Source organism: Hipposideros armiger, unplaced genomic scaffold, assembly GCF_001890085.2.
Source record: "Hipposideros armiger isolate ML-2016 unplaced genomic scaffold, ASM189008v1 scaffold_473, whole genome shotgun sequence".
NCBI classification, from domain to species: Eukaryota; Metazoa; Chordata; class Mammalia; order Chiroptera; family Hipposideridae; genus Hipposideros; species Hipposideros armiger.
In genome coordinates, this window is record NW_017731823.1 from 1,087,222 (window position 1) to 1,099,501 (window position 12,280).

Below are 12,280 nucleotides of genomic sequence, written 5' to 3' on the forward strand. Positions count from 1 at the left end.
TAATAGCACAGCAGGCATTTTCTGAAGGCTAAAATAGCATATCATGCATTGCCACTCTGATAGCTTGATCACAACTAAAAATGCATCTTCATTTTTATTCTTCTCTTAAAGATGAGTGTGATTAATAAGATAATAGATAAATTGAAGCAGCAACAGCTTTTGTAACAGAAGTGTGTTGTAAAATATTAGTTGTTGGCGCTAGGTACCAAAAAATATTGGTGGATGCTAAAAAGAGACAATTTAACAAAGGCAACAATTTTTATTACCCTGCTTTTGCATTTAATGTTTTAGAACTGTACAAAGGTTCTTACTTCCTAAGCAGAAATATCATTTGGACAGTATTAGCAGACCCTTCATACCATTTGAAATAAACTACTACATTATGATGAGATGCTCTGAAACAATCACTTTGTTGTTGTTGTTATGGAACAATGAAAATTTCAGTTAGGAAAAGGGGTTGCTGTTGACACTTGCTTGTCCTTTTACATCCGGTAAGAAAGAAGTAGGCAGAGCTGTTGGAAAAGTCCATCGTGGGGGCAGGCAGCCTTTGGATATGATGTTCTGGACTCAGTCATCTCCTCCGCAGAGCTTTAAGAGTGTGATTTCATAGTCTCCAGAAGTATCCGACTGCAAAGAACAGGACCGATGAAGAGAAGGACAGATACAGCATAAATAATGAGGGTGCCATAGATGAATCAAATTTCACAGCGCTAGGGGATTCACTGGGGTGTTTGCCATTTAGTAAAGTGCACCTGTAGTTCCATCATTCAGTCATACCTGAGTGTAATTATTTTCCAGCCTAGCATCTTCTTTATGTATATATAAAATATATATTTTACCAAACATTTGTTTTTTAAAGGTTAACTACTTTAACCCTTAGAAGAACTCTAAGTAGTAGGTACCATAAGTTTCTCCATTTAACAGATAAGTACAATGAGAAAAACAGAGCTTAGGAAACTTGCCCCAAATCACATAGAACAAGGGTTGGCAAACTGCGGCTTGCGAGCCACATGCGGCTCTTTGGGTACATTCCGTCTCAAAAGTTTGCCGACCCCGGGAAGAGCCAATCCTGTCCCTCACAACAATTTAAAAATTATTCGAGAGCCATAAATATATTTTTACATAATCACCATTATGTGAATATCCTTTAAAAATTTTATAAATGCAACTATGATAGTTTTATTTTCATTTTCAATTTTACTTCAGAACCACATGTACGTACCCAAAGAGCCGCATGTGGCTTGTGAGCTGCAGTGTGCTGACCCCTGGCGGCTCTTCCGTCTCAAAAGTTTGCCGACCCCTGACATAGAGAATAAGCAACAGAAGCAGGGTTCTAACCCAGATAGCCGGGCCCCTTAACACCATCTATACTGCCTGACTTAAGAAAGTAAAATGAACTACATCCGAAAAAGTATGCTTCTCAGTTCCTTTCCCCTAGACTAGCCAAAAAAGATGTTGGTTCAGAAAAGGTACCATGTGAGATTGAGGCTTAAAGTACAAAAATGCCATGTTTGTTATTCAAAAAGGTAAAACTTTTGCATAGCATTGGAGGTAAAACTTGGCTCTGAACTGAGATTGCCTAAAAACTTCACATTATTCTTATTTTATTCAAGGCAACTCAAACAGTGATCACTTTTTATCACTTAAGTTTTACATTGGGGTAATATTAAGCAAGCAGTAATGCAAAAGAAGCAATGAAAAAGGGTCATTTAGAAAACAGGCTAAGCATTACTTCCATAAAAAGACACAAGAGGCATTAATATGCATTCTTCTGTTTTATATAGATTTTTAGTTCTTCCCCTATTGGCTGTTGTAAGTCTTGCCCTACCACAGACAATAATCTCTTGAATGGCTGACAAGTCAACTGCTCTTGCTTTCTTTTAAAACAGCTCCCTCTACCCATCTCTGATCGAAGTTGTAAAAATTTTAGGGGTTCTATCACTTAGTTGAGAAAATACATCAAAGTAGCTTAACACAGAGCTATATTTAAAATTCTGATCCACTGTAGGCACTAAACAAATATTCATCCTAGTCTCCTACCTCTAGGCCCTTATGCCTTCTAGTAGAATAGTATTCTTTTTACATGGCATTTTAGAATTTTTTTTTTTAAGATTTTACTGGTGAATTGGGGGAGGGGAACAGCGCTGGGGAATTGGGGAAGGGGAACAGACAAGTTGCTGTCCTTCTGTTCTACAGTCTAGTTGTGGAGGACATCACTTCACTGGCCCATGTTGGTATTATCATTGTGCTCTTCCCGGCTGAGGCAGTCACTCGCCGGCCATTTGAGAGCCGCTCACGGCGGCACTTTAGAAATTTTATCACAAAAAAGTTCGTGTATTTTCAAAACCTTTGAACATAATTTATGGCTTCCTAATTAGGTCATATTAATTGTTCTTAAGAAATTAATTAAATGTTTCTGTCGGCCTGTTTTTAACAGTGGTGCCAGTGGTTCTCTCTTCTCTCAACTATGATCCCATCTTTTATGCTTTGCATTTAATCTGCCTTGCCAATTATTTCTTTGTGGTGGTTTTTAAATTAATCCTTTTTCCATTGTGACCACAACAAATCTACCATAGGCTCTCATCCCTTGTCACTAGTTTCCCTGACTCTAGATTCATCAATCCGTACTCTCCAAGGTATTAATCCTTATTGTTTTGTGAATCTAGTCTAATGACCACAGTGTCCACCAACCAAGTAGCCCTTACTTTCCCTGTAAGTAGTCCTGGCCGTTCCTCCTTCCTCTTTGACATTTCCACTTTTGTCTTCTTTGCAGGCTTATTTACCCTCTGCTATCCAGCCATTAATTGTTGGTAACTCTTTCTCAGTTTTCTTTTCCTCTCAATCTATACTTTCTCCATAGAGAATGTGTATCCATATCCAAAGATTCAATAACGTAATTGACTCTGAAAATATATCTCAACACTAGCTACTGACTTGATGTTTCCACTTGCGTGCTTCAAAGACATCGTGAACTTAACCGATGCGAAACCAAACTCATGTACTTTCTCCTCCACTCCCCAAAAAAGAAAAGAAAGAAAACAAAAACCCCTAAAACCTGACCCTCTTGCAGGGAATGGTGTAACTATCTGTTTCCCAAGTTAAACCTGGGAGTCATCCTTGACACATCTCTTTCTTGCTCTATACACAAAGCGTCTTAATTTAGCTTCTAAGTATCTTTTGAGTCTTTGCTCTTTCTCTCTTTACTTTACCAGTAGCTTTGCAATTCTACTTCGCACTACCCAGTCATAGCTACTCTAATATGACTAATATAACTCATCACTCCACATCTCTTCTGTCGTATGTCTAATTCATTCTCCATAGTCACAGGGATCTTTTCAAAATGGACTTCTAACCATGACACTAAGTGCTTAAAACTAAAATTCTTCAGTTGCTTCCCATTGCTCTTAAGCTAAAGCAAAATCCTTAAATTGCCAAAAAGGTCTTGTGTGATCTGGTCCCTCCAGCCTCGGTTTTCATGACTTTCCTCCATCACAGGGCTTTACACTTGCAATTCCTGTTGTTAGAATGCTCTGCTGGCTCTTGATCCCTACAACTTTTGCCTTGATGTTGTCTACTCATGTTTAATCTAAATCATAACTTTGTCATAGAAGCCTTTCCTATAGGTCAAATCCACCTATTACCTGGGCTTATAGCGCACATTTATTTGTAATTCCATAAAGATAGAAAACTTTTTCTTTGTTTATAATTGTAACCCTGAGCTTGACCCATACATAATACTCATTCAATAAATATTTTTAATTGAATGAATGAAATACAAATTCCATGATCTCAGAGCTATTTCAACTGAATTCATCTTGCCATTTGGATTTTATTTTTCAATATTTCCCAAGGCAACTCTTCTAATCAATCAAGTGCCTTATTATTCTTTCCCCTCCTACTTCTCACAATACATGTATTTCTAGAGCATTCACCTTTGCGATCCCACTGAGCAGCATGGGACCTGGTCCATAGGAGGCACTGACCACATGCTTATTAACCTGAAAGACAGGCTCAAATCCATTTCCCTAAGAAACATTCAGTATCTAATCCCAAATTTCTTTTACTCTCAATTTCTATTGGGTTGTCGGAAAAGTCCTGACACATTTTTCCAACGAAAAACATAGAAAAAATACATCATGACTTTCCCGACAACCAAATTTATTACTACCTTGTGTACCCTACAATCTAGTATTTAATTGTATGCTGTTCCACATCATTAAATAATTATTTCATTTATGCCCACCTCGTCTCCCCATAGATCTGAGTTAGTTGAGGGTGGCTACTATGTTTTCCCTTAAAGAGACTGGAATTGTGCTGTGTGTTAAATAGTTACTTTATTTATTGACCAAGGAAATCTACCAAAAAATGTAATTCATACAGAATCTCTATTAATATCTTATTCATCAATAGGAGATACACATTTGTTTTTCATTTACCTTCTTTCCTTCTCTTCCTCACCAATCATCACCTGAGACAGGTATGGATGAAAATATCTAAACTATAGGCAGAAGGAAGAGGAAGAGAGAACCAAGGGCCCAGATGATATTGTAGGGGTTCAGAACCAGTCACCCCAATATGAGCCTCTGTGGTATGAGGATTGTTTTAAGCTGAAGGTAACTGAGACCCTACAGGATCAAGAGAAACTTCTTCCCCTCCCCTCTAAACTACCTAGAAAAAGTTGAATTAGGGGCCTTGCTCGTAATAAGAAATTATCAGAAATAACCTTTTTTGACCCATCTGTATCGCAGGTCTAACTACAAATTATTGAACATCTGCTCTTCTTATGGTCCTCCTGTGACCCTCTGAAGGCATCTTACCTCAGGATGTCCCATAGACCTTATTTTCACTTTCTGTCCTTGAGCCTCTTAAGTATGTGGGGTCTCTGACTCTCTCTTATATGTGGGATTCCAATGTGTATATATGTAATTAAATTTGGTTATTTTCTTTTGTTACTCTGCCTTATGTAGAATTATTAGACCAACTGAAAGAAACTTGACGGAGGAGAAAAGATTCTTCCTTCCCCACAATATACAAAATGGAACTCTAGTTCCTGAACTAGAGAAATTGAGCCATCTAAAAGGATCCTATTCATCAATAGTGAAAATGTAATGATATTACTTAATAATTTACATTAGGTGGTAGAAATGAAGAAACCTTATATAATTTTATATTACATACTGAACTCTTCAGCAATGGATTTTTCTTTTCTATCAAGATATCCAGAGTTAAATGTTTCCTGATACAATAAACCTCAATTACCCAGACCATTGGGGAAGGGAGAGCTACTGGTTAATTTAATTTTCTGGTTTGCTGAGGGTGAACTGAAAGCCTTCTTTATGTTCAGTCTTGTTACTGACAATCTTGATAAAATGTATGAGTCTACTTTTCTGCCTTGGTAAGAGCAATATGGCTAACGTTATTGGATCTCCCTCTGTTGATTGAAACTATTGTAATGTGTCAGGATCAATTCAAATTGCATTGAGTGTGAGCAGTTGATGAAATCTGTGCTAAGTCCCAGGCATAATTGGAGAGTTGACTTTCTGAGTAAGTTCCTGATTTCAACTTAGGCATGCATCTCTTTCTGCAGAGGGAGGTTTACGATAAAAACAAAAGTATTGGTTGAAAAAAAATAAAAAGATTTTGGTAAACAAATCTAGTTAACTGATGGATGCTTATTCATTCATTCAGTCATTCATTCAATCAAAGACCATTGGTGGGGCCTGAGGCAGGAACGTTCTCAAAATGGCTGCAAAAAGGCTCAGACCAACACACGCACCTAGTCAAAGGTAGTTATCTGGGTAGGGCTACCTGAAGAGTTAGGCCAAGGACTCCAGCTGTTCACAGTGACATAGGAATGTAGACTAAACTAAGGCATCCCTGGTGGCCATAGCTGGATGTCACCTCCCACATAGCATGGGACTCTAGCCTTGTAGGGGCTTGAGAGAGTTTGGTGCTCAAGATTAGGATCCATATGGTGCATAAATGATCCCCAAGCTAGGGTCCAGATGTCTAGACAGCTCGGACTCCATACCCAACTTTGGACCATCAGTGCTCAGAGCAAGCACAGCCTTCCTCCAGGCTAGGTTGGTCCTCCGGGCCCCACTTCTGAGCTCGGGCCTCGGTGACTCTATACTAACTTATTGGGTTGTCGGAAAAATCATGACAGATTTTTCTATGTTTTTCGTTGCAAAAATGCATCATGACTTTTCCGACAACCCAATAGATCTACTTGTCTCCACCTCTGGACCTAATGCGTTCCAAAGCTGATTTTCTCCAGATATCTGTAGCATGGATGGGGCTGAGGCATAGAAAGACCTGCAGGACATTTGTGAAGTCAGCCCTGGACTCCATCTTTTTTCAAATAGCCAGTGGCTCTGGAGGCTGGGACCATTTGATGGTTCACTCAACAACCTGGGCTTCCACTTTGTTTCAGGGATCCAGCTTGGACTAACACTCTCTATCACTCATATACTGGAGGCTTGTATGCCATCTGGGAGGCTAAGGTAGAAATCAGTCTTCTATGGAAGACTATCAGGCAGGTCTAGGGGCTAGCCCCTTAGTTCATCTTTTCCTAGTTGCTATGTTCTTATGGGAACTATGACTTTTGAATTTATGTATGGAAGCCTCTTACACAATTTTTGCAGGTCTTACTTCCTTGTAATAATTTGTAATTTATTTGGGGTTTCTATGTATACAGTATCAGCTGAGATCTGAGAACAATGAAAACTGGTTTCATTCTTTAAAACAGAAAGCAAGTTGTGTAACACATTTTAGGAAGATTCTCATCCAGAATTGACAGACTGTAAGAGATCAATTTTTTAATTTAACTCAAGAAACTATAAAATATTGATAAATTCAATCTGATGCAAAATTGCATGGAAAAACAACTTCAGGCATGTCAAAGGAAGAATAACAAACTGGGAAAAATATTTACAATTCACAGACAAAGAGTAAATCTAACTTATATGAAAAGAGGTGTCAGAAATTGACCCAAAGAAAAAAAAAAACAAAACCCAAAAAAAACTTAAAACCCCAAAGCTCAATAGAATAGGCAAAGAACATAAAAAAAAACCACAGAAAAAAAAATGCAAATGGCATTTAAAATATGAAAATATGTTCCAGCCTCACTCATATTAAGAAAAATGTATATTAACACTACACTAAGATATAGTTTCTCACCTATTATATTGTAAAAACCCATAAGCTTGAAAATACCCTGTGCCAAAATTATGGAGAAATAAGAATGCATACATTCTTCATGGATGTGCAAAGAGAGGTCATTTGGTAGTATTTACCAAAATTACAAATGTATTTACATCTGTCTCAGCAATCCTATCTATAATACTTCTGAGAATTTATCCTACAAACACACTTGTACCTTATAAAATTTTGTATGCAAATTGCTGCATTGTTCGTAATAGCAAGAAACTAGAAACATCTGTTGATGTGGTATGTACAAATACTCATACACAAATAATGAAATGGCATGCAGCTGTTAACAAGAATAAGGAAGCTTCCAATATAGTGAAATGAAAAGAACTTTAAGCTGCAGAACCATGTTATCTTTTGTGTAAAATAAAGAGAAAATTTAAAATACATATTTCATTTCCTTCTATTGTCATAAAGAAACATTGAAATAGATAAAAACACTGCAATATAAAAAACAGGTAAACAACCTACATATGCCATTCACAAAAGAAAAAAATATTAGTGGCCACTAAACCTTAAAAAAAAAAGTTGAGTATTAGGTGCCTGAGATTCTAGAGCCAAAGAGTAGTCTCTACCTTTAAGGGACATTTTACTATTACTATTTTAAACTCAGAAAACACATTTACACATTGACAAGGAGAGAAAAATCTAAGTCACACATCTCGATGTTCTAAGGATTATAAGGGCAAGAGGATGGTAGAGAAAGGCAAAATGTGTTTTGCTGTTTTTAAGAGGAGACTTACTTTAATTGCTGAATGTAGGGAATAGCCACACCTCTTCTTAAACTCTGCTCGAATGTCCAAAAGATCAATTTCTGATCTGGAAACCATTATTCGGTTCAGAGTAAACTCATCCGTTCCAGCACCCTGTTAAAAAATGCAGGTGTCCACAGTATAAATATCATCAGTCACAAAACAACATACAGATCCATATTTATAAGAAATAGATAATGATGCACAAAATAATCAACCACTGTGTGACTCTTCTTCACTAATGTATCATCAAACTTCATCATTCATTTATCCAAGACATATTTATTGAGCACTTACTCTGCCTATCCCATGAAAACGGAGATGAGACACCCCTATTAAGTTTCCAATTTTGTAAAGGATATAAGCAAGAAAACAGGTGATTGCAATATAATTTGACATATAGAAAATATTGGGTACTATGGGGGCATATATTAGGTGAGCCTAAAATAGATTAAGGATTTGGAAAGGTCTGAGAAAGTGGTATTTAAGCTAAAGCCTGAATGATCAACCAGGAGAAGAAGGGGTGGGATTTACAGAGAGATGAAAAAAATGTTCCTATAGAGAAAACAGCATATATGAAGGTTTAGGGCAAGAAAGAATGCTATATTCAAGGATACATAAGTAATGAGGAAGAATAGCAAGAGCTGTGTCTGGAAAGGCCAGACCTTATAAATCATGAAATGAAATTCTGACTTTATCCCAAGAGTGAAGAACAATCTTTAAACATGAGAATACTGAGATCAGATCAGATTTGTGGTTTCAGAAAATCCCTTTGACAGCAGTATGAGGAATGGATTGCAGGGCAGGAGTAGAATGAAGATAACGGAATAAGAGTCGAAGCTTTGGGTCTCATCCTGAGATGACTGCAGTAACTGAAAAAAGATGATGATGGCCTGATGTAGAAAAATGGCAGTACAGATGGAGAAAATGGGAAGATTTAAGAAAAACTTATAGGGGCCAGCTGAGTGGTGTGTTGGTTAAGAGTTGGCTTGGGATGCCAACTCTGAATCAGGGCCCCGGTTCGGATCCTACATGAAGGCCAGTGACGCTGCACCCTCTACAGCTAAGATGGTGAACAACAGCTCAACCTGGAGTGGGCTGCTGCGAGCTACTGTGAGTGGCTGGCAGCCAGCATGAGAGGCTAGCAGCTGGCGTGAGCTGCCGTGAGCCGCCGTCCAATGGCCAGCAAGTGACTGCCTCAGCTGGAAAGAGAGCAATGATAATACCAACATGGGCCAGTGAAGCGACGTCCTCCACAACTAGACTGAAGAACAAAAAGGCAGCAACTTGTCTGTTCCCCTTCCCCGACTCCCCAATGCTGTTCCCCTCCCCCAGTTCCACAATAAAATCTTTAAAAAAAAAAAAGAAAAGCTTCTAAAGATAAATGACAAAACTTGATGTACATCATTTGAGGAGAATGAAGGACAGAGAGAAATATAAAATTTCTGAGCAGTTGGGTGGCTATTGACACCATTCATCCAACAAATGCTTATTGAGCATCTACTATATCCCAGACATTGTTCCATGTACTGTGCATACGGTAGTGAACAACACCGATAATATCTCTATTATCTCCTCATGGAGTTTACGTTCCAGTGGAGGGAGATGATCGGTAAAGAAAATTAACTAGTTGTTTAAGTAAATAGTAAGAACTATGGCATGGAGTGTAACCAAAAGGGAGTCAACTGACCTGTGTAGTCAGGGAGGACCTCTCTCAGGAGGTGACATTTGAGCAGAGACCTGGTAGATGAGAAGAAGTCAGCCATAGGTAGATGTGGAGAAGGTACATTTCAGGGAGAGAGAACAACAAAGGCAAAGGCTTTGCCATGGGAAGAGATATGGCGGAGTCAAGAAACAGAAAGGCTGAGGTGGCTGAGGCACAGAGAACACGGATGGGGAGGACTGGCACAGCTTCAGACAGCCAGGCAAGTCTGCTTCCTGTTGGCGCTAAAAAAGAAAATGAATACTTTTCCTCCCACCTTCTAAATTCTTCTAGCTGGGCTAATCATCAAATTAACAGACAGATCAACAGGAGAAAATCCAATTTTCAATACATGAGCATGGGGAATTCACATAAGCATGAAAATTCCAAAGACCATGAGGCAGCACTGGGTATATATGACATTTGGGACAAAGGAGAAATGGAGGGAGACAGGTATTAGATTTGAGAAGTGAGAACGGGCAATTTACAGGTAGATGAGGAAGAGGGGAACATGCCTGGCAGGCAACTTCTTTTCCAGGCAACTCAGAAACAAGGGGACACAGTTGGTATCCAGCTAAAAGGCCCCTGTCTGAAGCCCTGCTGTTTACCACCCTTAATTCAAATTAGGTTAAGGCAACATCCAAAGATCTCTTTCCAGAAGCCATTTCTTTGGTCTGAATCTCTTGGGCAGGAAAGGGAGGGTCAAAGTTTCTTTCTGAGTCTTAGGTTTCTTAATAAGCAGCTTAAAATCAATATCCGAAAAGGTAAAACTTTTGGTCCCCTTCAGGGCTGTCCACTGAGATGACGGAACACAGGACAGGGTGGGAGATGAGGTAAGGGGAAAGGATGTGTTCACTTTGCATATAACTTTGCCGGTGCATGTGGACTTCCATAGGAAATGGCCAGTAAAGAAACTGAAGGAAGCATCTCCTATGTGCTAGGGTCTGAAGATATGAAACAGAAAGAAATAATCCTGTACTCATGGAGCTCACCATTTAGCAGCAACAACAGACAAGAAAACATGGTTGTTTCCAGAACATGAAAGGCTGCGCACTCCAGGCTTGGTTTATTTTAAGGAAGGCAGCTTGACAGGCCACTGGACCTCATGGGTCAAGTTTGAGATTTGGAATTCTAAAACAAGCTCTACTGCCTGCACTTACTGTGAACTCCGGGAAATAATTTAGTCAACAGCTCACTGTGCCTATCTCTATAATGATTAATGTACTCATTATCAACCCATGAGACAAATTAGCTGCAAAAGAGAACACATCAAAGTAGAAAAGAAGTATGAAATTCCATCGATATTAAGTACGATTTTTACATTATTCTTGAGAGAAGCTAAGAACGTTTATGAAGTTTCCAGACCAACCTTCAAAGCTCGATGCAGTCTTTCAGCTAAAAAGGCAGGCATGTTCCTTGAACAATGAACTGTATGAAAAGTAAAGCAATGTTCAGTTTCATTGAATAGTATTTGAGTTAATATACAGTATTACGTTTTTAAAAAGGATTCTTTGGGGAACCATACCACGCCACATCCTCCCCACGACTGGCTTTTGTGTAGAATGAAAGAATGAACGCTTAACCTGAATTTCAAAAGCCTTATAACCTCACATTTGCACGGAACTTGAGCACAGTAATTATCTTTAGCCTTGGAAAAATAAAATTACCTGCCAAAGAAACTCCCACATCAGCTGACTCATCTCCAGATCCCAGACACACCAACACCTACGCTTACACTGATACCTCCCTAGGGTGTACCGTTGCTCCGTTTCTAACAACTTGGACCACTGATGAGTAACTCGGGTCTAAAGACTGCAGAGATGTTGCTCCAAATAACTCATTAGGTAAGAAGGGGCACTGGAGTTCAATTTAAACCAGTTTTCCAAATGGAAAGATTTTCTACTAAGTGGCTGGATTTAGAATGTATAGGCTGGTTAGCGTAATTATATTAAAACCAGCACCTGTAATCTAAATTCAGTCACCAGAAAAAAGTCCTGCAATCTTTCAATTGTTTATTTTTGAAATAACGAAGCAGAAAAGTAAAACAAGAAAAAGGAAACTGGCAAAACATAAGCAAATTAATTATCCTTTAAATAAAGTGAAAAATCATCAGAAATAGAAGTCTGTAGAGAGTAAAATCTATTTATTGCAACACAATTACTTTTATAATCTTAAGTGTGAGCTGCAGGTAGGAATCTGACCAAAAGTGAATAAATTTCATAATGAATTTTGGAAATCAGAACAAGAATGAGCAGCTTTCTCACAGTGCCTTACAGACTCTCTTAACAGAAGCGAGGGGTGACCGGTTAGCTCAGTTGGTTAGAACATGGTGCTGATAACACCAACGTTGCCAGTTCGATCCCCTCATGGGACACTGTAAGCTGTGCCCTCCTTAGAGATTCAACTATGCTATTGTAGCATGAAAACAATGTGCAACCAATGACCATGGCTGTTCCCCAATAAAAATTAAAAAAGAAAGAAAGAAAGAAAAGAAAGTGAAAAAGGCCTTTAGTTTAAGTAACTGACTTAAGGGAAACAGAAGAGGAAAAATATTAGCAACTCAAACCTGGAATCTGGGACAAACATGAGAACAGTGTCAGATGTCTGAGAAGAAACC

At 38.6% G+C, this 12,280-nt stretch overlaps 1 protein-coding gene across 1 annotated transcript in view; it reads right to left on the bottom strand.

Annotated features, from left to right (window-relative positions):
* Nucleotides 1-234: 234 nt before the first annotated feature.
* Nucleotides 235-12,280, bottom strand: part of ANXA3 (annexin A3) — a 60,153-nt gene continuing 48,107 nt past the window's right edge. The window contains exons 11-13 of the mRNA XM_019666539.1: nucleotides 11,033-11,091; nucleotides 7,953-8,075; nucleotides 235-627 (exon numbers count right to left, since the gene is read on the bottom strand). Of these exons, the coding sequence (XP_019522084.1) occupies nucleotides 568-627; nucleotides 7,953-8,075; nucleotides 11,033-11,091 (242 nt within the window). The 3' untranslated portion in view covers nucleotides 235-567. The remainder of the gene's footprint in view (nucleotides 628-7,952; nucleotides 8,076-11,032; nucleotides 11,092-12,280) is intronic.